Source organism: Vulpes lagopus, chromosome 14, assembly GCF_018345385.1.
Source record: "Vulpes lagopus strain Blue_001 chromosome 14, ASM1834538v1, whole genome shotgun sequence".
NCBI lineage: Eukaryota > Metazoa > Chordata > Mammalia > Carnivora > Canidae > Vulpes > Vulpes lagopus.
In genome coordinates, this window is record NC_054837.1 from 8,021,316 (window position 1) to 8,048,185 (window position 26,870).

Below are 26,870 nucleotides of genomic sequence, written 5' to 3' on the forward strand. Positions count from 1 at the left end.
GTTGCCCACAGGACCCTGAATAAGGGAGACCTGGTGGGTGCACTATCTCTGCCTTCATATAGCTGATACTGAGTGGAAATGGCCAGAAGCCTGGGCCTTTCACAACCGTAGGCAGAAGAGCTCTATAATAATTACTAAAAGATGAAGCAATTTGATTCAAGTGTCATGAATGCTGAAATCCAAGAAAAAGGAAATCTACTCTAAAGTGCTGAGGACTCACTGGAAAAGAGGAGCACTACCAAGGTATTGAGGAGCCAGAAATGGGTTCCTGGAGGCTGATTCCCCCCGCACCTGCCCCCGCCCCCACTTTTCCCCTTTGGCCTTTAACTCAACGGCCCCCCCTCCACTGAGGGCAAGGTGATGAGGGCATGGAGGAGCCGTGGCCTGTGGTGCCGGCCAAGCCTGCATGCTCACCCTCTCCTCAGCCAGCCTCTTCATCTCCTCCTGCAGCTTGCTCAGGATGTGCAGGTTTGGCTTGTTCTTCTTGGCGTACTGCTGCAGCTCAATCACACTCTTGTCTGAGGTCTCCTGGGGGAGCACAGTGCCTCACTCTCAGGAGTGCCCAGGGCAGGCCTCATCAACACATTGTGGCCAGCAGGCTGACGCACCGCAGAGAACATAGACCAGTCCATGGCTGCCCAGCTCACCTTCTGACCATGCCATCCTCACTTTTGCCTCCCCCTCAGCAGGAAGCAGCAGCACGGCCTCCCCGCTTCATAAGGCAAGGGTACCCTGGCACCCACCTGCCTCCACTCCTGCCATCGGCACTGGGCACTCAGGATGTAATGACCACAGCACAGCCTCAGCCAGCAGAACGGCACACTGCCAGATGGGACACACCCTGGCACTGGGGCCCAGCTGGAAGCCCATCAACCTAGACACATGCTCTCTACGTCTGCATGCCCTATGGCTTCCAGCGCAGGACCAAGCTGTCCCAAGACCCTTCCTCGGGTAAGAAGCCATCTCTAAGGACGCCTGCCATGCCTTGGAGTGTCAGACACCAACTGCCTTCCAAAAGATGCATGCTGGGGCTGTGCCTAGACTGGACCCTAGCCGTACAACCGAGGGAAGGTTTCCATTCATGGGGAGAGGGAGAGAAAGAGAAAGCAGGCTTTCTCTCTCTCAATCTTAGCCCAAGAAAGATGCTGCACAAAAGTAAGGCACATAGAGGCAGAAGTCAACCTCATCTGCACTGCATCCAAGTTTTCTCAGTAACACCTATCTTGAAGTTCCTTGAAGCACACCCTAAGGGCCCAGTGTCACCTCCTTCACCCTCTCTTGTCAAGTCCAAAACAAGGGCCTCTTCAGGGATTCCACAATGACCCCACTCCTCCTCCTACTGGGGTGCCAATAATTCAGACTGTTTCTGGAAACCAGGGGAAAAATTAAAAACCATAAATGCACAGGATCCCCGGGTGGCTCAGCAGTTTTGATGCCTGCCTTCGGCCCAGGATGCAATCCTGGAGACCCGGGATTGAGTCCCACATCAGGCTCCCTGCATGAAGCCCACTTCTCCCTCTGCCTGTCTCTCTGCCTCTCTCTCTCTCCCTCTGTGTCTCTCATGAATAAATAAATAAAATCTTAAAAAACAACAACAAAACAAAACAAATGCCTCACAGTACTTCCCTCTACCCCACAAAGCACACAAACCTAAGGGTATTGGTTTAAATCTCACGATCTCGGCAAAACAGCAGATACCAAACAGGACCTGTACAGTTTAGCAAAGGTAAACCAGTATTCATAGTCAAGAAAAGCTGCCCTACATCTCTTACTCTCCCTCAAGCTCCTAGGGGTCCTCAAATTAAACCCAAGGCTCCCAGCCCCGTGAGGGCACAACAGCAGGGCTCAGCTCAGAAGCTTCCTCTCCACTGGAGCTGGCATCACTCACCACCTACACCTCTTGCAGGATGGGCCATCCCCACACAGCCAGTGCCAGGCCCAGGTTTCTCAGGGAGGAAGAAACAGCACCAACGAACTGCCACCTCCCAGAGGTCACAATGAGGGCCCAGCAGAGCCTAAGAGGTGGTGCTGAACAAGAGCACAGCTGCCCAACTTTGTCCCTGTGACAGCAGAACCCCAGACGGGTGCTCCGGGGTGGGAGGAGGATGAGAAACAGAGGCTGCCCTAGGCCCAGGGGAGGGGCCCCATTACCTGTTTGACCATCTTACTGCTTTCACGGCCATACATGCGCAGCAAAGACCCCCAGTTTTTGACATGTGGGTGCAGCAGCTGAAGGATTTTCTGAGAGGCTAACTGTTTTCCAACTCTCTTATTCTTACCTGTGAGGAAGGAAGATGAAATGTGGAAAGGGAGTCCCTAACATACAGCTGTCAACATGGCCACCTTTCCTAAACAGGAACACACTTGCTGTCCTCCCACCCCCCAAGCTGAGGGCATGTTCAACAAGAGGGGGAAGGACAACACAGAGTGTGTGGTAGGGCAGCAACTCTGCTGCCATTCCAGGACACCCCTCCTCCGGCTACAGGGACCATGGGTTGGATGGGGGCACAGGTGGCAGGAAGGGAACACGGTCTAACCCAAATAACCAGCCCAAGCCCAGACTAGGAGGACGGGGATGGTGCAGGCAGGACTACCACAGTCCTGCCTTAGGCTGACTGGCCTTCAGAGGTCAGGAGGAGATGCTAGTGGACACCACCATCGCAGGCGGTCAGCACACAAGGCAGGTGCTCGGGTGACGCCAGAGCAGTGGCCCAAGACCAAGCCACAGAGGCTCAGGGCTCCCAGAGAGGCCACACAGCAGGGTGCCACCTCCCCAGGAGTCATTGGAAATTGTGGTGGGGTGGCAGGAAGTGGAGGAGGCAGTCCTTACACCAGCCGCGCACTGTGTGTTTGCCGCACGCCATGACATATTCACTCTTCTGGTTTTTACCAGGAACCACTTCAAACTTGATGGATGTGTCACCCATTCCATGGTTTCTTTAAGAAAAAGTATAGACAACAGGTGACATTGGCTGAGGAGGAGGAGGAAATGGCAGCTTCAGGAAAGTCCTTGAAAGGCCCTTTGAAGACAGTGCCAACCCTCTCCCCAAACTGCTTCTCAGCTGAAGAGGGGAGGACATTTTTTGTGTACCTCATCTGATCTCACAGATTCTGACTGACCACCAGACACAAGGGGCTTCTGTGCACACATGGAACAATTGCAATGGCTCAGACTTTAACCTCCTAGCTCTTAAGCTAAGATAAATGGCTAATAAAGACACTGGGTACCAAAAGAGAAGCCCCCATCACCCCTACTCAGAAGGGGAAGCACCCACCCTACCTTTTAAGGCACTCGTGGAGGATCTGATAGGGAGACAACAGTCCGGCCTTGCTGGTCAGCTCGTAGACCCGTGAGTCCTCGATACTGATGTGGTTAAAATACTACAAAACAAAGCAGCCACTCCTAAGTGCTAGACCTAGCCCACTGGCCGCGCGGAGCTGTTCCCCATGCTGTCTGCTTCCTCCAGAAATTTCCTGTCCTCTTTATTGCCTCAAGGAGCACCTCATACCCCCACCTCAGTGTTCAGCTGCCCCCCTGAGACAGGACGAGCAGCACTGTGCTAGGTTGGAGAGAACATGTTGTGACGGTGGCAGAGCCTGGTGCTGCTGGGAAGCCTTTTCTGAATCTGAGTCTGATCAGACAATTAGAAATCTAAAGACAGACAACCTTAGAAAAAAAAATTGAAGATCATCGTGAGATTATAGGAGAGAAGGTAAGTCAGACAGAAACGACTCTAAAAATGGCAAGCTCCCTAAAGGCTGCAAAGGGCCTGGTCTGGCTCCTGTTTCAAACACAAAGTCGTCCTGTCCTGGCTCTGAGACCAGTCACTATAACCAGAGAACAGAACAACTAAGAAGCATTCATGAGAAACCACATAACCCATTTAGGGGGAAAAAGGGAAATTCTATACAACAGAGGCAGGCAGGCAGCAGCCAGGAAGTGGCTGTGACCCCAACCATGCTTGGGCCTCTGCCGAGCCACGCCAGTGAATGGAGGATGTGGCCTAGCCCACTCAGCATAGCCCACCTCCCTGGTGGCACCTGCTGAGCTTCTAGGGCTACTGTATCACAAAGTGGGTGGCTTATTTTCTCACAATTCTGGAGGCCAGAAGTCCAAAAGCAAGGAGTCAAGGGGCTGCATCCCTCCCTTGAAACCTCTTAGGGAGATCCTTCCTTGACTTTCTCAGGTTCTGATGGCCCCAAGCTTTCCTTGGTTTGTGGCAGCATCACTCCTATCTCCACATGGTCTTTTTTTCCATCTCCCTCCCTTTTCTTATAAGAACACAACACTGCTGCTCAGAGCAGGGAGGCAGAGACTCACTGTGACTGAGTCAAGGAAAGCAAGGTGCTATTTCTGAGGAAAATTGCAGACTTTAGTGAGCTGAAAAGCTAACTGCCCTCATTTGGTTATTGTCTTCCAATAGGTCCACACAAGATACCTCCATTTCCAAATATCTGTACCAGCGTGGATCAGTTTCCAGGGAAAGTTATTCACCAAGACGTCAGGTCCTAGACGTCCTCAATGGCTGGCCGGTAGCTGACGCATCGGCGGTGACTGGCTCTCTCGCCCAATCTATGAGAACCCAGTCTCTAACCCGCAGCCAGCACCTGGGCTGTGGACCTGTGGTCAAGCTGAGAGGTGGAGAACCACCTGTGTGCCCAGGATCCTCCTTGAAAGAGCAGAAGCACACACACACTCAGAAGCCAAAGACATCCAACAGCTGCTGGCAAACACCCACACCACAACTACCTGCGCTGGTGCCATAGCCACATGTTGCTGATGGTTAACCTGCGAGGGGCATATAGGAACCACCGCACAAAAGGTAGAAGTGACCCACAGACGACAGTACAGCAGAAGCCCGGATACTCGGTGCTTAAGACACTGAAGGAACCTGAGGGAGTACCACAGACAGCCCAGCACCCATAAATTCAACAATTTAGAGAAAATGGACCTATTCCTTGAAAAATGCAAACTACTCAAATTGCCCTATTCAAGAAGTTGAATTTGTAGTTAAAACTTCCCTGTAGAGAAAACTCCACGTGCAGATGGCCTGCCTCATTGGTGATAACTGCCAACCATTTAAGGGGGGGAAAAATGACACCACTTCTAGAGAAATCTTTCAAAAACCTCAAGAAGAGACAATTGCCAATTTATCTTATGATGTTAGTAGCAACACATTATTAATATCAGACAAAAAGAAAACAAGCTGATTTCCCTTGAACACAGGTGTCAAAATCCTCAGTGATATTAGCAATTCACAACCAACAATACATAAAAGCAAATATATGCTGTCCCCAAGGAGGACTTACCCCAGAAATGCAGTTTTTAAAAACCAATTAACATAATTCATTATCAACAACTTGAAAGTTTGAAAAAGCCTTATCATATCAAGAGATACAGATACACTTGACAAACTGCAACACCCTTTCCATGATAAAAACTCTCAACAAACCAAGAACAGAAAAAGAACCTTTCCTTGACCTAAGAGGTACTGACAAAAAACCAACAACTGACTTCACACTCAGTGGTCAGAGGCTGGGTGCTTCCTGCCAAAGATCAGGAACAAGACTAGGATGTCTACTCTCCCCAATGCTGCTCAATGTGTAATGGAGCTTGCAGTAAGAGCATCATCCAAGAAAAAGAAATAAAAGGCATCTAGATTGGAAAGGAAGAAACCTAACCATCTTTAATCATAGTCAACCTGGTCTGTACACAGAAATTCCAAAGAAATCTCCAGAAAAACTACTGGCTATTAACTAGTAACACAGTTTGCAAAGCTGCAAGACACACAGTCAACATACAGACAGAACATTCCATCTCTCTATATTAGCAATCCATAGTCAAGACTGAAACTAAAGTGCTTCCCACAATAGCTCCAAAACCTGTATGGAAATACTTACATCTAAATCTAAGAAAATGAGTGCAGGATCTACATACTGGAAATGACCAAGCAGCAATACAAGACATGAAAGAAAACCTCAATAAATGGGGAGACAGGGACGCCTGGGTGGCTTAGTGGTTGAGTGTCTGCTTTGGCCAGGGCGTGATCCCGGGGTACTGGGATCGAGTCCCGCATCAGGCTCCCCACAGGGAGCTTGCTTCTCCCTCTGCCTATATCTCTACCTCTCTCTGTGTGTCTTTCATGAATGAATAAATAAGTATTTTTTTTTTAAATGGGGAGACATACCGGGCTTGTGAGCTGAAAGATGCAATACTGTTAGAAGTCCATCTTCCCCGAATTTATCTACAGATTTAACACAATTCCAATCAGAATCTCAAAAGAACTTTCCATACTGACATATTGTTTCTGTATGGAAGGGCAAAGCAACATGAATAACCGGAAAGTAGTTTTGAAAAAGAACAAAGTTAGAGGGTTTACACTATCTGATTTCAAGATTTCATGTCATCGGGGCCACCTGGGTGGCACAGTCGGTTAAGCGTTTGACTCCTGAGTTTATGATCTCAGGGTCTTGAGATCGAGCCCACACAAGGCTACACACTCAACGGAATCTGCTTGGGATTCTTTCCCTCTGCCCCACCACACTCACTGGCTTGCTCTCTTAAAAAAAAACCAATCTTAAAAAAAAAAAAAATTATGTCCTCAAGAAGATGTGGCATTGGTGAAAGGACACAGATCAAGGAGGCAGAACTGAGCACAGAGACAGACCCACACATACATGCTGCTCCCTACAGATGTGCGAAGGCATCCAGTTGAACACACAGCTACCGAATAGCCCAGCAAAGCCATCCTGGGTGCTTATCTATGCTCACATGGAAACCTGGACAGCCTCATAGCAAACAAGCGCTAACCACCCAAAACTGGAAATGCATTCAACACCCCTCAGTCAAGAAGGAAGAACACACCCAGCACTCCCTGTGGTGGGCATGCTCAGCAGCAAAAATGACCCAAACACTGACACAGGCACCAAAACAGTTGGTGCATCACTGAGTTGGAGCCTGGTTCTAAGGCCATCTGCCCTGTAACTCCACTGTTAAGACATTTGGGAACTGGCTAACCTAGGGAGGCAGCTCAGCGCCTACCAGATGAAAAGAGAGAACTGGGGTGGGAGAAGATCTGAAAATGTTCTTCTGCTTGACTGTACTGTGGGTTACGTGACAAAACTATACACATTTCAAAACTCCTAAAAAGTACCTGTAACTCTCTGTAAATTAAAAAATAAATTGGGGAAAAAAAACAAAAAGGCAAAAACAACAGATCACTCCCAAGTAAATTCTAGAATAACCATGAACCAACCACCTCCAACAGCTATCTGAAAAGCTGTAACATACTGAGAAGAAATCACCCCAGGTCTTATGAAGAGGCATGGTGCCAATTCTGGTCATCTGCTTTTGCCTTTTCAATGAACACCAAACATGCCTTGCCCTGAGCCTCTGCTTCCATGGCAGCTCTCAAACTCCAGACATTCTATATTCATGCCACCACTGTGCGTGGACGTTGTGTCACTGTGTCTCAAGGACAGCAGTGCACAGCAAGAACTCCCAAAGAACCAGCATCCACAGCTGGAGCTCACACAAGAAGGAAAAGCTGCCCCCACCTCCAGAGAAGCATCATGGGGGAGATAAGTCACCACCTGCTGAGCTACTCAGAAGAGTGTTATACAAACACTGTCACAATTCTTTAGGAGCAAGACAGCAATTCGTATCAGTCAGGATTGTGCTGCTGTAACTCATCCAACCTGACAGAGAAGCTAGTTTTTTCTCTGACAAATTTTAAAACAAGGGGTACACCTGAGTGGCCCAGCGGTTGAACGTCTGCCTTTGGCTCAGGGTGTGATCCCAGGATCAAGTCCCACATCAGGCTCCCTGCATGGAGCCTGCTTCTCCCTCCACCTGAGTCTCTGCAGCTGTGTCTCTCGTGAATAGATAAATAAAATCTTTAAGAATTTTAAACAAGAGAAAAAGACAATGTGTGTGTATACGCGCACATATACAATTAAATTCCAAGTGAGAAAAAAGAGGATGAGGACATTTTTGGGTCATTGGACTCTTATTTGGTACTTGTATTGAGTTCCTGGCATGGAGCTCCTAAAACCCTTAGAATTTCCTGAATGACAAGAGTAGCTCTGGTTATTTAAGAGAGCCTCTGGACCTCACCTGAGTTTATGGCAATGAGAAGGCTAGGGGCAGGGGCAGGTGGGGAACCCTGGTAGTTTCAGGATGGGACCTTTATGATGGGACTGGTCATTAGAAAGACCAAACACAATTAAGGACTTGTTCATCTGACTGTCCATTTGTATCCTTTATAATAAACCAGTAAACATAAGGTGTTTCCCTGAGTTCTGAGAGCAAATTCTAAAAAAGTTCTAGTTCAAGCAAATTAATGAGCCTGAGTGAAATCATGGGAACCCCTGAATCTGCAGTAGGCTGGGTAATGTGGTTGGCCTGGGCACCCCATCTGTGGCTGGAATGTGAAGTGTGGGCAGTCTTGTGGGACTAAGCCAGTGTCACGTAGACATTGTAAAAACTGAGCAGAGTTGTAGATACCTCACTAGTGTTAGAGAACTGGAGAACCAGCACTGAAAAGCCCCTTATATGTATGAGGAAACTTTTACCTGGGATTTTCAAGCTGCCCATGTGGCCTCCTCCACCTGGGAAATTCTTTCTCAGGCTACATTCTGAGATCATTTCTGGAAAGATCCCTCACTTTTCAGAAGAGCCCCAGAGTACATGGCCAGAACCTGAATTTTAACTACTATTCAGTACAACCTGAGGCACAAATTCCAGAAACCCACAGCATTTGTCATGGCAGATGCCTAAGGCAAATGCCTTATTAGAGGCCCAGATGGGAAAGGCTCCAAGGAAGAGGCTGTAGCCCCAGTGACCTCACAGATTCAGGGCAGGAAGAAAGGCGGACGATGAAAGAACCAAGCACAAAGACTGCCAGCCGGTCATCATCAAAACCATGCGCCTCCAACAAATGAGGGAACTACCAGCCTCTAATCACCAAGTGTCCTCTGATCACCAAGTGTGAGGCAGCGACAAGGTTGGTGGTACAGTCTGGGGTAAGGCTGAAGCCCTCCAGGTGCACATCTCACTGCCACATATGAGGAGGCCACAATGCAGGTGGAAGGACTACAAACGGCAGCTAGGACAGAGCAGGAACTGGAGCAACAGGCCACTCTGCAACACACATGTCCTGTCAAGGGTGGGAGAGCATGGAACGCACCCCTGGGTCCTCGTGCTGACCAGAATGAAACTGGGTGGTCCCTGCTTAGGGAAATACAATGGTGCCAAACACTAAAGTAACCATAGACAGAGCAAGCAGAGACTTCTAGATTAAAAACTGGACTGAACTGCTTATTGATTCAACCACCAACCAAACAAGATGCTGGTACCTTAGAAGCCAAAACACTAAATAGAGACCGTCTTGGATGTTATCTTGAAGCCAAGGGAAGGCATTCCTAACCCTTGCTGTTCTACTAACCCTGGAGAATTTACTATTATCTCAACATGTCAAAACTTTCTCAAGCCAATAATAGCCACAGGTGAGGGGATGTGGGTCTGGTAAGCGGAGACTGGTCAGACACCTTGTCCCCGCACCCCTGTCCCCCTCCCGACCAGGGATCAACAGCAAAGCCTGCTCAGATCAGCTGCTGGGACAAAGCAAAATTCCATCCTCCTAAAAGGCGGCCTCGGGCCAGGACAGGTGGACTCCCTGCACCAGAACCACAGTTACCCTTCCAGCTTCTGCTACCTTGTATCAGAGGACAGTGCAGTGCAACCAACAGAGCCCATGTATCATCAAGCATGACAACAGACCCTAAGGGCCCTGGCAGGCTGTGAGGAGGGGTCTCGGTAACAGGTTCTCCAACATGCCTTGGAAGCCTCCCTGAACACCACTGTTCCACAGTTGGGTTATTTAGAAATTAGGCTGAAAATGTGATTTTTCCTGGAGGAGCTAATCCTTTTGAGATTATGTCTGCTGAATGGGCTTTGTGACCTGTCGCTCATCTACAACAATGAAGCACGGAATACATTTAACACTGTGATGGGCACTTTACCATATTTTATAACAGCATCTGTCTAAAAAGATTAGAAAAAAATTTTAATGCATCCTGAAGCACTTACAGAGGGGCAGAATAAGGGACCTCTAAAATTTGTTTCCTCCATAGAATCAACAAGAATGCTGACTAAAATTGTCAGAATCAACTTTTTCAAAATTCTGGAAATTAAAAGGCAATCTGAGAAGCATTATTCAAGAAAAATGGCTGAATCTTGGAATGTCAATGAGCTTTGTAGCATTTTAACTTGACCCATTCCTGTCTCCTCTTCCCAGCTCTGTGTTAGCCTGAGGAACCCGCAGCCTCACAGCCACTGAAAAAGGTACGAAGGTTCCCCAACAACCCAACCCCAAAGAACCATTGCTATCTGGCCCAGGCGCTGGCAGCTCTATAGAAAAGTCCCATTTATTTTTTTAAGGTTTTATTTATTTATTTGAGAAAGAGAGAGAATGCAAGAGAACAAGCATGAGGGGGGTCAGGAGCAGAAGAAGAGGGAGAAGTGGACTCCCTGCTGAGCAGGGAGCCTGATATGGAGCTCAATCCCAGGCCCCTGGGATCATGACTTGAGCCGAAGGCAGACATCCAACCAAATGAGCTACCCAGGCACACCTGAAAAGCCCCATTTTAAAACTTGCCTTTGCATGACCCAACTCAGAGCTCACTCAGAACAGCCCAATTCCCCAGGAAATTTGTCAAAAATAATCAGTGGCAACTGTTTCATATTGCAATTGCCTGAGGCTGGGATACCAGCTGGTAGGCAAGAGGCAGGTCAGAAAACATAAATGGGGAAAGCTAGAGAACGTGATGCCCATAAAGGACACTGAAAAGCTCCAACTTATCTGGGGATCTAGATGGCCACATGCATGCCCAGGAAAGACCCAAGAAGGCCCAAATCTCTCACACGATTGACTCAGAAGCTCTATGCAAGTGGGAAATAAAGGCTAAAATATAGCTGTCCACTACTACAGCGCTAAAGGTGACTGCACCCCCAACATGTATAAAGAGGCCACTGGGAAAGGCTAGGAGACATATTGGTTTAGGTCAGGAAATCTCTGATCTGGATTTCACAGAATAGTCTAGGAGAGTCACTGCTATGGGTTGAAATATGTCCCTCCAACAAATTCATATGTTGAAATTCTAATTCCCAGTACGTCATTATGTGACGTTTTTTGCAGACAGGGTCCTTACAGAGACAATCAAGTTAAAATGAGGTCATCAGGGTAGGCCCTAATCTGACTACTATTTTCATAAAGAGGAGATCTGGAAACACACACAGAGACAAAACCAGTTATCTCCAACAGCTATCTCCAAATGACAGAGAGAGGCCTAAAAGACTTCCTTTCCTCCCAGCCCCAAAAAGAACCAAACCTACTGACAACTTTGATTTTAGACGTCTAGCCTCCAGAATCATGAGGCCAAAAAATTCTGTTGTTTAGATCACCCAGGTTGTGATAGCCATTATGCCAGTCCTAGCAAACTAACAAAATCACTAAATAGACAGCAACAAAAATAGCAAAGCCAATAAATCTTGGGAAAGGGAGGTAATCTGTTATCCACAGTTGCCACATTATTTAAAACGTCTAGGTTTCAACAAAAGAATTTATGAGACATGAAATGAAACACAAATGTATATGCCCTACAAGATAGGGAAAAGCAGTCAATACAAACCATCCCTGAGGAAACTGGATTTACTAAGACTTTAAATCCACTATAATAAATATGCTCAAAGAACTAAAGAAACAAACAGAACATCATGTCGAAAGAATTAAAAGAAAGCACAAGAACAATATCTCACCAAAGTATCAATAAAGACATAAAAACTATTAAAAATTCACCAGAGAGTTCAAAAGTAGATTCAAATAGTCAGAAGACTCAGCAAACTTAGGCAAATTGAAGGGATGCCTGGGTGGCTCAATTGGTTGAGCTTCTGACTCTTGATCTCAGAGTGGTGAGTTCAAGCCCCAAATTTATTAGGCTTTACTCTAGACGCAGAGCCTACTTGGGGGAGGGGGGGTGGTGGGAAGGGGGGAAGACAGGCAAATCGAAAATACCCAGTCTGAAAAATATTTTAAAAAAACATCAACAAAAAAACAAAAACAGGCCAGTGTCTATGAGGTCTATGTGTCTATGAGACCTGTGGGATACCATGGGAATGTATCAGCTTACATAATAATGGGAGACCCAGAAAGAAGAATAAAAGGGGAAAAAAAAATTGAGGAAATAAAGGCTAAAATTTCTCAAGGATGAAAAACATTACATATTCAAGAAGTTCAACGAATTCCAAAAAGAATAAATTAAGGAAATCTACACCTACACATTTCTGTCAAAGGCCAAAGGCAAAGAAGAAACCCTGAAAACATTAAGAGAAATAACTCATCAATAACATGACTCTCATTACAATAAACAGCTAACTTCTCATTCATTGTAGAGGCCAGAAGGCATAAGATGACAAATTCCCATAAAAAAAAAAGAACGTCAACTGAGAATTCTATATCCAGCAGAACTATACTTCAAAAAGGGCATCATTAAGACATTCTCAGATAAAAACTGGGAGAATCCACTGGTAGTAGAACTGCCCTCCAAGACATACTAAAAGCCTTCAGGCTGAAGTAAAAGGACACTACAGATTGTTAACAAATTGGGGATATTACAAAAGGTAAAGTTAACTACAGTAAATAAAAGATAATATAAACACACATTATTTCTAACTTTTTTTTCTATCTAAATTAAAAGAGAACTACATAAAGCAATAATTATAAATCCACGTTTATGGACACACAACATAATGGAGAGGTCATTTGTGACAAAGCATAAAAGTGAGGATAGGGCAGCCTGGGTGGCTCAGCAGTTTAGCGCCACCTTTGGCCCAGGGCATGATCCTGGAGAGACCCAGATGGAGTCCCACTTCTGTCTCCCTGCATGGAGCCTGCTTCTCCCTCTCCCTCCCTCACCCCCACCTTAAAAAAGAAAAAAAAAGAGTGAGGATTAACAGACACATATAGGAACAAAGTTTTTGTATATAACTGCAGTTGGCATCAGTCCAAACTAGATTGTTTTCAGTTTAGATGTGACTGGAATTCCCCAGGGCAGCCTCTGAGAAAAGAACTGAAGAACTTAAGGCAAAGAAGACAGTAATGGAGAACCTGAGGAACAAAGACACAAAACAGAACACAAACCGTGTAATTGCATATACCAACTCTACCTTATCAGAAATTATATTTCTTTTTTTTTAATTTAAAATTTTTGTTTAAGATTTTGTTTATTCATGAGAAACACAGAGAGGGAGAGAGAGAGAGGCAGAGACACAGGCAGAGGGAGAAGAAGCAGGCTCCATGCAGGAAGCCTAACGTGGGACTTGATCTGGGGTCTCCAGGATCACGCCCTGGGCTGAAGGCGGCACTAAACTGCTGAGCCACCCAGGCTGCCCAGAAATTACATTTCAATGGACTAAGCACCCCAACCCTCCTGGAAAAAAACAACAACAAAAAAAAAAGTTGATAAACTGAATTCAAAAGGATGCCTGCCTGGCTCAATCAGTGGAGCAGGCAACTCCTGATCTCAGGATTGAGTTCAAGCTCCACACTGGGTGCAGAGAGTACTTAAAAATAAAATCTTTAGGGACACCGGGGTGGCTCAACTGGTTAAGCATCTGACTCGGTTTTGGCTCAGGTCATGGTCTCATGGATGGTGGGATCCAGCAGGGCAGGTACGGGCTCAGTGGGGAAGTGTGTGTGTGGATTTCTTCCTTCTGCCACTCCTCCCACTCTCCTTCACACTGTCTCTCAAACAAATCTTTAAAGACACACCTGGGTGGCTCAGCAGCTGAGCATCTGCTTTTGGCTCAGGGTGTGACCCCAGAGTCCTGGGATCGAGGCCCACATCAGGCTTCCTGCATGCAGCCTGCTTCTCCCTCTGCCTATGTTCCTGCCTCTCTGTGTTTCTCATGAATAAATAAAATCTTTAAAAGTAAAATAAAACGCAATCTTTTTTAAAAGAATTGCCTAAGCCCTCTGCTCAAAAGGCAGAGATTGACAGAGGATAAAAACAAAACTCAATTATATGCTGCCTATAAAAGACATGATTTAGATTCAAAGTCACTATTAGGCTAAAAGTAAAAAACAAGGAAAGACATGGCAAAGAATAAGAGTTTGAGTGACTATATCAGACAAAACTGACTTTAAAACAAAAAATGTTACTATAAAGGATATTTAATAATGATAAAGGGTCTATCCATCAAAATGACCTAACTATATGAACATTAAACAGAACTGACTTCTGGGGCAGCCCGGGTGGATCAACGGTTTAGCACCACCTTCAGCCCAGGGCGTGACCCAGGAGACCCGGGATCCCACATCAGGCTCGCTGCGTGGAGCCTGCTTCTCCCTCTACCTGTGTCTCTGCCTCTCTCTCTCTCTCTCATGAATAAATAAATAAAATCTTTAACAACTACAACAACAAAAAACTGACTTCTAGTTTCAACATTTGTGACACCAAATGTGTGGGCTTCCACAAGCAGTTCTAAACACTAACTGCCAGGAGTTGGAGCAGACTCAAGGGCTCAGTCCCACAAGACTACTGCCACCACCTGATGCTAAATAACTTCACGTCCAGGTTGTCGCCTATGTTTGTGTCTTTTTTTTTTTTTTAAGATTTTAAAAATTTATTTACTGAGAGACACAGAGAGATTGGCAGAGATAGAGGGAGAAGCAGGTTCCTCGCTGGGAGCCCAATGTGGGACTCGATCTCCAGACCCTGGGATGATGTCCTGAGCTGAAGGCAGACACTCAACTGTTGAGCCACCCAGGCATCCCTCTCTTGTGTTTCATTGTATAGCAGCTGTACAACGGCGGTTCCCAAACCTACCTCGGCTTAAAAGATAAATAGGGTGAAGTATAAAGGAAGGGGTACAGAGCTTCCGTGCCTTCCCTGAGTATGCTATCTTTTTTAGCACCTCAATGTGTTCACCAACTCAGAAGCTCTCCGAACCCCTTCACAGTTAATGGTTGTTTTTTTATGAAGGCTTCACTACACAGCCATGACTGATTACATAATTGGCCATTAGCGATTAGCTCAATCTCCAGTGCCCTCCCCACCACACATATGCGGGGGATAGGGGGAAGTGGTGGTGGTGTCAGCAGCCTGAAACCTCTAACCCTCTAATTTTATGATAGATTCCATGGACAACCAGCTCCCATTCAAAGGGGTGGTCCAAAGTCACTTCATTATCCTAAACTCAGGTGTGGCTGAAAGGCATGTGTGAAAGGGGCCTGGCTGGCTAAGTTGGTGGAACATGCAACTTTTGATCTTGGGGTCTTGTGTTTGAGCCCCACACTGGGTATAGAGAATAACTAAATACATAAATTTAAGAAGGAGAAGGAAAGAAAGGAGTGTGTTAAAAATAACAAGACATTCCAGATGCTTGGATGGCTCAGTCAGTGAAGCATCTGTCAGCTCAGGTCATGATCTCTGAGTCCTGGGATCCAGCCCAATGTTGGACTCTGTGCTCAGCAAGGAGTCTGCTTCTCCCTCCCCTCTACCTCTCCCCCAACTCTGCTCTCTTTCTTTCAAATAAATAAATAAAATCTTTTTAAAAAACCCTTCCATTTACTTTATCAGCCTGCAGCTTTTTAAAGAATTAGGGCCAGGGATACCTGGGTGGCTCAGTGCTTGAGCGTCTATCTGCATTTGGCTCAGGGCATGATCCTGGATCCGGGGATCAACTCCCACATCAGACTCCCTGTGGGGAGCCTGCTTCTTTCTCTGTGTCTCTCATGAATAAATGAATAAAATCTAAACAACAACAACAATAACAAACACTAGGAACAATAAGCAAATACTAATATATTGTAGATGCTCTGTACCAGGAACCAAGAACAAAGACCACACATTTCTTATTATATCACAATACCACAAACATATATGTACCTAACAACCCCAAAACACATGAAACAAAAATGGACAGAACTGAAGGGAGAAATAATTCAAGAGTAACAGCTGGAGACTCCAATACCCACTCTCAGTAACAGGGAAGACAAGGCACCTGGGTGGCATCTGACTCTTGAATTCGGCTCAGATTGTAATCTCAGGGTCGTGAGATCAAGTGAGCTGGGTGTGGAACCTGCTTAGGATTCTCTTTCCTTCTGCACCCAGCCCCCTCCCCCCCACCATGGGCACACATGCGCTCTCTTTCTCTAGAAAAAAAAAAAAAAAAAACACCACAGAAGAACTAGGCAGAAGACCAATAAAGATATAGACCAAACACCATACATCAACTAGATCTAACTAACATCTGCTTCACCCAGTAACAGCAGGAAGTACACTCGCCTCATGCACACATGTAACATTCTCCAGGGCAGACAGGTCATCAGACAAGTCTCAATGAACTTAAAAGGACTTAAAAGGTTTAGTGCCGCCTGCAGCCCAGGGTGTGATCCTGGAGACCTGGGATGGAGTCCCACGTCGGGCTCCCTGCATGGAGCCTGCTTCTTCCTCTGCCTGTGTCTCTGCCTCTCTCTCTCTCTCTCTCTCTGTCTCTCATTAATAAATAAATACTCTCTCTCTCTCTCTATCTCTGTGTGACTATCATAAATAAATAAAAAAGAAATTTACAAAAAAAAAAAAAAAAAAAAGGGGGATCCCTGGGTGGCGCAGCGGTTTGGCGCCTGCCTTTGGCCCAGGGCGCGATCCTGGAGACCCGGGATCCAGTCCCACGTCGGGCTCCCGGTGCATGGAGCCTGCTTCTCCCTCTGCCGGTGTCTCTGCCTCTCTCTCTCTCTCTCTCTATCTCTGTGTGACTATCATAAATAAATAAAAAAAAAAAATTTACAATAATAAATAAATAAAATCTTTAAAAAAAAAAATGTTTGAAATCATACAAACTATGTTTTCAAACCACACTGGAATTAAAGATCAACAACTAAAGGGGGAAAAAAAAGGGGGGGGGAATCCCTGGGTGGCTCAGCAGTTTGGCACCTGCCTTCTGTCCAGGGCATGATCCTGGAGTCCCGAGATCGAGTCCCATGGACTTGCATGGGGCCTGCCTTCTGCCTGTGTCTCTGCCTCTCCCTCTCTCCCTCTCTCTCTGTGTCTCTTATGAATAAATGAATAAAATCTTAAAAAAAAGGAAATTTGGGAAATTCACAAATATATGAAAAACAAATGCTCCTAAAATGACTCCAATGATTCAAGGTAGAAATCACAAGGGAAAGTAGAAAAATACTTTGAGATGGGGATCCCTGGGTGGCTCAGCAGTTTAGCGCCTGCCTTCGGCCCTCTGCCTATGTCTCTGATGAATAAATAAATAAAATCTTAAAAAAAAAAAGAAAAGAAAAACACTCTGAGATGAACGAAAACAGGAAAACACACTAAAGCTTATGGGCTGCAGTTAATGTAGTACACAGAAGAAAATTTATAGCCATAAATTTCAGTATTTAAAAAAAACACCTCAAATCAATACTCTAACCTGAAAATACTAGAAAAGAAGAACAAACCAAACCTAAGGCCGGCCAAAGAAAGGAAATACAGAAATAAATGAAACAGCAGTAATAAATCAAACAGAAAATTAAAAGCCAATAGGAACAAACAAAACCAGAAGTTGGATCTTTGAAAGATCAAAGACAGTAACAAACTGTTAGACTAACCAAGAGAAAAGAGACTCAAACTACTAAAATCAGGAATAAAGGCAGGAGCAGCACAAGCTTACCAAAATGCAGCAAATCATGAGGGAAATACTATGAACAAATGTATCCCAATGAATGAGATAACCTAGAGCAAATGGAAAAATTCCTATAAAGACACAAAGTCCCCAAACAAGTTCAAAAAGGAGTGGGAAATCTGAGAGAAGTAATGTGAAAAAACAGAATTGGTAATTAACCTCAAAGTCAAGTCTAGACTCAGATGGCTTCCCTGGTGGATTCTACCAAATGTTTAAAGATCAATACCGACATTTCACAAACTATTCCACGCAAAAGAAGAGAAACAACTTTCCACCTCATTCTGTAAAGACAGTACTCCCTCAACACCAACACCACACATCACAAGAAAAACTACAGACAAGTGAGTATCCCTTATATACCTGCAAAAGTCTTTAGTAAATTACCAGCATGCTATATCCAGGAATACATAAAACTTACGTACACCATGACCAAGTGGGATTTATCTCCGAAATCCACGGTTGGTTTAATATTCAGAAACCCATGCAGTATACCACCATTATGAGGAAAGTAAAAGACAAAAACCAATCATCTAAATAGAAGCAGGAAAAAACACTGGACAACATCCAACATCCATTCCTGAAAAAAAAAAGAAGACTAAGCAAAACAGAAGGAAACTTCCTTAATCAGATAAAACCCACAGCTAACACAGTATGTTTTAAGTGAAAAAAGCCAGTCAATGAAGGACCACATATCGCATAATTCCACTGATGTGAAGTGTCCCAAGCTAGCAAATCCAGCAAGACAGAAAGGAGATTAGTGGTTGCCAGGGGTTGAGGAGCTGGGAGACAGGGAAAATTAGAGTTATTGCTAACTGGTATGATGTTTCCTTTTAGAGAGATGAAAATATTCTAAGATTAGACCATTGTGATGATTACACAACTCTGAATATACAAAAATTCACTCAACAGTATGGTTTTTTAAAGGAGCAAAATTTATGGTATACAGAGATCAAGAAAGCCAGTATAAAAAAGAATACCATCTTCAGAGTTTGAAAAGCCCTCACTACAAGTAACCATAGAATCATATTTCCCAGAAGGATTTACAAGTAATTTTAAACAGTTAATACAAAAAACAACGTAACTTAGGGACTCTATAGATGTGTGGTGGGAGCCAGTCTTTGAGACAGCCAGCCTTCATTCCAAATACACTTATTCTGCACGTTCTTCACTAATTACAAGACACAGAACACAAAAATCTGACAAAAGTGACATCTCCCCCTGCCGGAACTAAAACAAGTTTACCCTTTTATGAAATATGAACAAATGAAACCACCTGGAGTTTGGATGGTTAAATCTATAACCTGCATAGGCTGGTGGGTGGGTGGGGACGGGGAGGGGGGACAGGGAGCAGACACTGCATTGGAGCCACAGCTCCAGACAGGGCAGGATTGACACTCACCTCAAGCTCCTCACTGTCTTTGGGCTTCTCCTCAGAGGTCTGTTTGACAAAGTCAGGGATAAGGATCTCCAGCGTAGCTCGGGCTATGAAAAAGAAAAACTCCAAGGGTGAGGGCTTGGGCCCAGCTCGCTTCCCAACTCCAGAGCAAGCTGCACGTCGGCTCCTGTGCAGGACTTCAGAGGCAGGGAGAGTAGAAGATGGAGGAGCACATCCTGAGCAAAGGATGCAGTGGGGCAAGTGTTAGGCTTTGAGCAGCCTTATAAAGCCAAACCAGGTTATATGTACTCTTGCCCTGAGGTACTTGTAGCAGACAAGGCGGGAGAAATCTGCTTCAGAGAAATCACGGTGATGGTGTGCAGGCAAATGGCTCACCAGGACCCAGGCCACACAGTGAGGCCTGAGCACTGAGCAGGCTGCTCTGAGTGTGGGAGGGAAAAGTAGAGACTAGACAGATACTCTTGAAAAAGAGTCTGCAGGACAGAGCAGAAGGATGGCTCAATGCTGAGTACAGATTTCTGAGCAGGGCTGCCACTCACCATTGCGGTGGGGCGGTGTGGGGTGCTGGGAAACAGGGGAGGGGCAGCAGTCTGACCGTATAGAGTCGTAGGTGCTGGCAAGACATCCAAGTGAGGTATCTAAAGAGTAAATGGGGTCTAGACAGAGGAAGTAGATCCTCACACATGGGGAGAGCAGAGCCTACTGCCAGGACATTTCCACTCTCACAGTGGGCCCCACGTGAGCTATCTGCCCCATGACCTTAGTAGTACCAATCTGTTAAGCTGAAAGCCTTTTGGTACAATCTCTCTAGTATGGACAGCAGGCCTTCCTGGAGAGAGGTGGAGCGTGTGAGCCCAGTACAGCCTCACAGAAGGCAGGCCAGAAAATAACATATCCTCCCGATCATCCTCAGCATACACCACAAAAAGCAACACCAACGTAAACTCTTGAGTCTTGTGAACAAAAGCACCATTACCAATCCCAAAACATGGTAAGAATGTGATAAAACTGATAGACTTCATGCTTTGTACAGGGCAGAGCTGCTTTGGAAGATACCACAGCAGAGGTAGAAACCTTAAGAATCAAACTGTGGGCACCAGAGCTTTGGGTGCACCCAACACCCACCCTAAAATGTACTCCACTCCCAAAAAGAGGCCAAGTAACCCTGATGGTGAGGCAGAGGAGCTTCCATTTTAACTGGAAAACACAGGCCTTCACAGGCTCTGTGAGTGGCAGTCCCAAATCTAGAGATTGAAGAACTCAGGAAATCATCCTCAAACGTGTAAAAACCACTTAAGAATGCCAACAATGTAAGGATCTACCTCTTTGTCACCTCTTAGCATGCCCACGTTTTGCTCAGTTTTTACCAAGCCCACTCCAGAACACGCTAGCATGACCCAGTCAGCTGTGGGCGGTGGGGACAAGGGCAAGAGATTCTGGCCCAGCTGCCAGAGAGCAGAGAAGGTTGGAGTTTCCTAGTTTTTTTTCCCCTCACGTTTTACTTCCTCTAGGAGTCTTTTCCAATGAGCACATACTTTTAAAAAACCAAGTTAGATGATTACATAACTCGAATGGATCTGCCCCATCCCCAGCCCTCCCTAGCCAAGGGGAGAGGCAGACAGTGGGCAGCATGGGTCTGACACACACAAGCAGGCACATTACCAGCTTTATTCTTCGCAAGTTTTTTGCTGCTTGCAGTTCCAGATCCATAGGTCACACCATCAATGGTCACCGAGGCACCAAAAGGCTCACTTGGGTTCTCTTAAAATTAAAATTACGGTTTTAAAAATACTTGCCAAAATATTAAAAGCGTGCACACATGCACACATACAATCTGCTAGCACCAACAGACAAGGCAGGGTAAGGGCTACTGCTGGAAGGCAGAGATGAGGGCTCTCTGAGGCTTGGAGATAGGGTCAAGAGTTGGTCAGCAGACAGAGAGCTTGCCAGGAAAATTGTGAAAAATGGGGAGCACGGGTTAGTAAGATGGAAGAAAATAGGAGGTCAAAGGCCAAGCTACCAGGGACAGGGAGCGTGTCTGTGAAAGGTAGACACAGGATGGTCAATAGCAGAGACTGCAAATGCAGGAAGCCAAGGAAACGACATACAAACGAGTGACTCTTAGGTTCAGGATTACAAGGGGAAGACAAACTGGTTTTCACAAAAGTGTGATGAGGAAGGCCACAGGAGACGGCTGGTGGGAAGCACAGGCCTGAGGCCCCTTCATCCACTGGGGGGGGGGGGGGGGAGGGGGGAACAGGTGGAGACACAGCAGGGGGTCCTTTCTCAGAGCAAGGGAAGAGAGGACAGTGTGTGTGTGTGGGGGGGGAATATGGACAGAGGAAGAGGGAGGCAGGGGCATTTGACCTCAGATGGGACACACTGCTGTGAAAACGACCCCCCACCTACAGCATGCTTCTCCCTGCCCTGCCCTTTCACCTCTTAACCCAGCACAGTGTGGTTACTGGTCAGTTCCCGCCTCCCCAGCCATGACCCCAGCGAGGTATAGGATTCTTCAGGGCTGAGGGAGGGGAGGTCAAACTTACCACATTCAAAGAAATTATAAACAGGGCGGACCTTGAGGACGCGCTGCATGTACTCGTGCAGGATGCAGACCTCGGACTTCCCATTGGGATTAATGACAAACTCTGTGACAAGAAGGCCTAACTCAGCAACAGCGTGAGGACCTGCCGCAAGCTAGCACTTGGGACCTGGCACCATCCAAGTTAGCAACTCACTGAATCAGGGGCTCACGACCGTGAACGGAGTACGCCTCTGCATTCATAAGGTAAATGTAAGCTCTGAGATAAATACAACTTACACACAAAGCATACATTCTATGACCACCAAGTAAAACAACGGTATAACCAATCTGCCAAAGATAAAATCTACATGCCCCAACTCACCTTTCTTTGTGGGTGCATCCTGCACAGACAGAGTGATGAGCTTCTGATTGGCCGGCAGGATGGGCCTCTCAGACTCTGCCTGTTTCCGTTTCATTTCTCGGTTAAACTGCCGCCGCTCGGCCCAAGTCCTGAATTTCTTCACAGTGACTTGCTCAAAATCAAAACGCTTTTCCAGGTAGTTCCGAAATTCCTCAAGATCTGTGTGGATTTATCAGAGAACAAAATTGCTAACGTCCAACATAAGAGTTATGTTTCCGGGCAGCCCCGGTGGCGCAGCAGTTTAGCGCCACCTGCAGCCTGGGGTGTGATCCTGGGGACCCGGGATCAAGTCCCACGTCAGGCTCCCTATGTGGAGCCTGCTTCTCCCTCTGCCTGTGTCTCTGCCTCTGTCTCTGTCTCTATGAATAAATAAAATCTTAAAGAAAAAAAAAAAAGAGTTATGTTTCCTCTGTCCAGGGAGTAGGATGGTGATGGGCTGCCCATCAAACAGGTCCCACCCATGCCATCCCCATTCCCCTTTCCCTTTTCCTTTTGAAGGGCAAAGAAAGCAAAGAATCACGTCCTTTCACTCAAATTACTCAGGCAGGTCCCTATGGACAAATTTCTGCGATGCTTTTAATTTTTTTGAAACAAAAAGAAGAAAAAAGAAAAAAGCTTAGAAAAAACCCACAAAACTCAGGATGGCCTTCAAGACTTTTCTATCAAAACAAGTACCACAGCAGTGGAAGTACTGTGTACCCTGCGCTCTCCCCTCCAGCCACCTGGCTGCCTGCACACTCAGCAACACACCCAGGAAGCTGGGGGGGGCCTCATACCTGTCATGACTCTTCGCAACAGCTCCTGGCCCAGCCCCACTGCTCACCACCCATCTCTAATTCAATGAATTTCCAAGGGGCCTCCAGCTTTTAATGTTGTGCACTAGCCTTCTCTCTCCCAGGATATCCTAGACGGCCACGTCACCCTCACTGGTTTTTGACTCAAGTGTCAGCCCTGAGGCAGGGACACTTGTGGCTTATGCCCAGCCCTAAGAGCAGCACCTGTGGATGTGGAGGGGGTGGTTCATGTGTAAGACTGAGGAATACGTAGTTAAAACTCAAGGCTGTGAAATCTGCACCTACTTAATACACCAAAACCAGGGATGCCTGGGTGGCTCAGCAGTTGAGCGTCTGCCTTTGGCTCAGGGCGTGATTCCAGAGTCCCGGGATTGAGTCCCACATTGGGCTTCCTGCATAGAGCCTGCTTCTTCCTCCGCCTACGTCTCTGCCTCTCTCTTGCTCTCTCTCTGTAGCTCTCATGAATAAATAACTAAAATATTTAAAAATAATAATAATACACTAAAACCTCGTATTTCTTTACACATTAACGCAGGGAAGTGAATCTAGAAATAAGCTGTCACTTCTCCCAAGGGAGTAAAGTTAGAAGTGAAAAGCAGATGTTTTCAGAAAAACAGGAACTCATTCAGGTGTTCCATGTGCATAAAAGATGAATTTGGACAAAAACCAATACGCTGAAGTCTTAAAGCAAAAGCTCCCTTCCAGCTGAGTCCTGAGAAAAGCCCTGACTGACACACTGACTGAAGACAGGGGAAGCTGATGTGGATGCCGAGGGAGGCAACAGGCAGGCAGGTCAGGAGGAGACGGCAGTCTGTCTGTGGGGGAAGCTGAGGGCCAGTGTCAAACCCTGCCTTTCCCCAGATGCCTGAGGTTCCAACCGGCCCTCTCCACAGAGGCCGCCCCTCTCTGAGGTACCTTCCCCACTCTCAGCAGTGGTGTCACTCCAATCCCCTCTCCAGCTTTTCTAGGCTCCTCACCCCTATGAGTTACGAGGAAGGCTGGGCAGCAACATTCAGACAATATCCAAATAGCAATAACCAAAAATCCTGAAAACACAAAGTCCTCTTTGAAAGAGATTCAGCAGGTGGGCTGAGAGAGGTCTGCTACCATGCCACCACTGTAGAGATAACTGAGACTTGCATGGGTAGGCCTAAGCTAAAAGACACAGGAGAGAGGAGAAACACCGACACACAGCCAAAAGCAATTGTGGGGTTGAAGTGGGAAATGTCTGCAGAATGGTGGCTGTCTCCAGTACCGAGTCTATGGATCAAAGCAGCTCATTCTGAGCGTATCAAAACAGCTCAGGGGACCCCCCAGGTGGCTCAGCGGTTTAGCGCTTGCCTTCAGCCCAGGGTGTGATCCCGGAGTCCCGAGATCGAGTCCTGCGTCAGGCTCCCTGCATGGAGCCTGCTTCTCCCTCTGCCTGTGTGTGTCTCTTTGTGTTTCTCATGAATAAATAAAATCTTAAAAAAAAAAAAAAGATCAAAACAATGCGACATGAGCACCTCCTACTGAAAAAACAAGATTTCAGGAAAGGTCACATAAGTAACCAGAGAAAAATGCCATTCTGCGTTGACAGTAGCCATCTTCATGGCACAACCAGCCATGTAGGGCCTGCAGACCTAGGCAGGTTCTAAGATCAGGGAGGCAGACGTTTCCAACCACATGAGTGGAAAAGGTCTCTAGAAGTCCCTTCCTCACAGACAAAACCAGGAATAGGTGGCCTTCAGCAGAAGAAATGTGATGGTGTGGAGTGCAGCCAAATCCCTGCAGATGGATCCCAGCCAGCAAGGAAGAAAGTTCACCCCAGAAACTTACCAACCGATTCATCTTTGCACACCTCAACCTTGGCCTTCACCTGCCCCAGGGCCCCAGGGGCAGCCTCAGCCCCCAGTGGGTCCTTCTCATCCAGGGCCCCTGAGTCAGCTCCCATGGAGTCGGGCTCTTCCAGAGGGAACTCCAACTCTGCAGATCGGCTCAGGGGCTTGACAGGAGACACTTCCCCACTGGGGGCGAGTTCACTGTTTTGCTCTCTTTCCTCATTGTCCTTCATTTTTTTATAATGCAGACAAGGAATGCTGCTCAGAGGAGGATCATGTTTCTGTGGATAGTGAAATTGCAACAAAGATTACAAGGATGACCCCAAAGCTCTGAATATCTGAAGCCTTCCACTTGCCTCTGTTTGGCTACCATGCAAACACAACATGTGTATTTTCAGTCTGCAAACTTACAAGACTAAATTCATGACTGATGCATCCCCTACCCGTATGCTTCCCGTTCCCAGGAAGTACGGCCTGGACCAGGTGACCACCCGAGACTCTCTGTGTAGGTACACGGGGACTCCAGAGTTATGGAATGTCATGATCCACCCGTCAGGCAATGGTTCTGTAGGAGGACGGCCACGACCTGCACAGAAGACAAGACCATCCCCCAATCACTTCAAAAGCACACTAAGTTGTAGAGAGGACTTCAAACTTATGACACATGGGAGATAAAAATAGTAAAGTCAACCAAGAACTAAAAAGAACGAACCTCTAAGAACTAGAAGAGTAGGGAAGTACCCCACCCTCCACCAGAGCTTCTGCCAGCCCCGCCTACAACTCAGACCTCCCATGCATGAAACTTTGCTCTCAATTGTTGTGCTTGTTTATATGGCTCCAACCCAGAGAAAAGTTCCCCCTCAACAGCAGAAAGCTGTCTATCTTGTTCACTGCTGTACTCTCGGGCCTAGAACAATATGTGGTGCACGAAAGTGCCTGGGAAAGGGTCTGCAAGACATGAGTCCCAGCCTCAGCTATTACCTGCATAGCTACAGGCATGACAAACATCAATCCCTCACTGGCTGCCTTGGATGTGGCCAGAGGCACCCCAGGGGCTGAGTAAGCTTTGCTAATACATTGCATGTCTGCTGTCCACTGTTCCCCGTGACTAGATAACAAGTGTTCATTGTACCCAAGCTGCACACTCTCACCAGCCCGTGAAACACTACCTCCAATTTCTACATTTCTAAATCAGTTTTAAGACACTACTCCCAATCCTTTACAGGCAGTCATAGAGAAAAAGCTCAAGACTTGTTACTCACTTGACACCTGCCACTGGCAGGCCTGGTGACTAGGAAAAACACAAAGATTTAACTGAAACTTAATGCTCTTACAGGAATTGGGAGCAAGTGCAGAATTTAGGACAAAAGAAACAAGCAAATGAAATCTAAAAAACATACACATAATGAAATGGCCTAAGTGACTCTCACGGAAAAGGGAGTAGCATTCCAGGGTCAGGTCCCTACCCGGCTGTGCTAACTCCTGGCCTGACCTCAGAACACAACAATACTGGCTATGGCCCTGAGGAGGGAGCACTACAAGTCAGAGGTGCATAGACAATGTTAGACACTCTCCCCTACCCAGGGTAGAGTCAAGGAGCTGCCTTACAGCAGCTGTGGGGTAAGTCAGGACAAGGAGAAGCAAACAAAATGCAAGCAAAGTACAACATGGGACACAGGTGCATGTGAGCCATTCATTTGTGACAACTGCAGTCAGAAAGTTGGCCCAGCCGTCAAAGCTCACATGCAGCTCACACGTAGCCTGTGAGTCTGAGGCCCATGCTGTAGCTCGTGGTAGGCAGCACTCTGGGGTAGGTTGCCAGGTGGGTGAGGTGGAACAGAAGGCTGCAGAGGGAAAGACACAGCAGTGCCCGGTGCTGGCAGGCCCACTGGCATGCCTGTAGTCATGGCCAGGCATACTGTGAACCTGTGGGCCGCTCAGGATGGACAAGGCTTTGTTTGCTCAGACTGCTGAAACCACGGGAAAAGTACAAAGCAGACCTTCTGGAGGTAAAGTAAAGCCTGCCCCCACATGTCTTCCCAGAAGCTGAAGCGCCCCAGACTTACCCCATCTACAGCTGATAAACCCAACGCCCATCCTGTTCCCACCACTAGTTAACATGGGCAGACACATGTGGCACCCAGTACAACCAAACTGGCCACTCTGCGTTGGGACACT

General features: G+C 46.6%; 1 protein-coding gene across 2 annotated transcripts in view; it reads right to left on the reverse strand.

Moving 5' to 3' along the window:
• DGCR8 (DGCR8 microprocessor complex subunit) overlaps positions 1 to 26,870 on the reverse strand; it is a 36,624-nt gene that overhangs the window by 2,507 nt on the left and 7,247 nt on the right. For both annotated transcript variants that reach the window (XM_041728579.1, XM_041728578.1), the window contains 10 exons: positions 25,136 to 25,278; positions 24,691 to 24,973; positions 22,040 to 22,237; positions 21,680 to 21,781; positions 20,796 to 20,894; positions 19,137 to 19,219; positions 3,281 to 3,381; positions 2,831 to 2,937; positions 2,152 to 2,279; positions 415 to 528 (listed from right to left, as the gene is read on the reverse strand). In XM_041728579.1, coding sequence (XP_041584513.1) covers positions 415 to 528; positions 2,152 to 2,279; positions 2,831 to 2,937; positions 3,281 to 3,381; positions 19,137 to 19,219; positions 20,796 to 20,894; positions 21,680 to 21,781; positions 22,040 to 22,237; positions 24,691 to 24,973; positions 25,136 to 25,278 — 1,358 coding nt within the window. The remainder of the gene's footprint in view (positions 1 to 414; positions 529 to 2,151; positions 2,280 to 2,830; positions 2,938 to 3,280; positions 3,382 to 19,136; positions 19,220 to 20,795; positions 20,895 to 21,679; positions 21,782 to 22,039; positions 22,238 to 24,690; positions 24,974 to 25,135; positions 25,279 to 26,870) is intronic.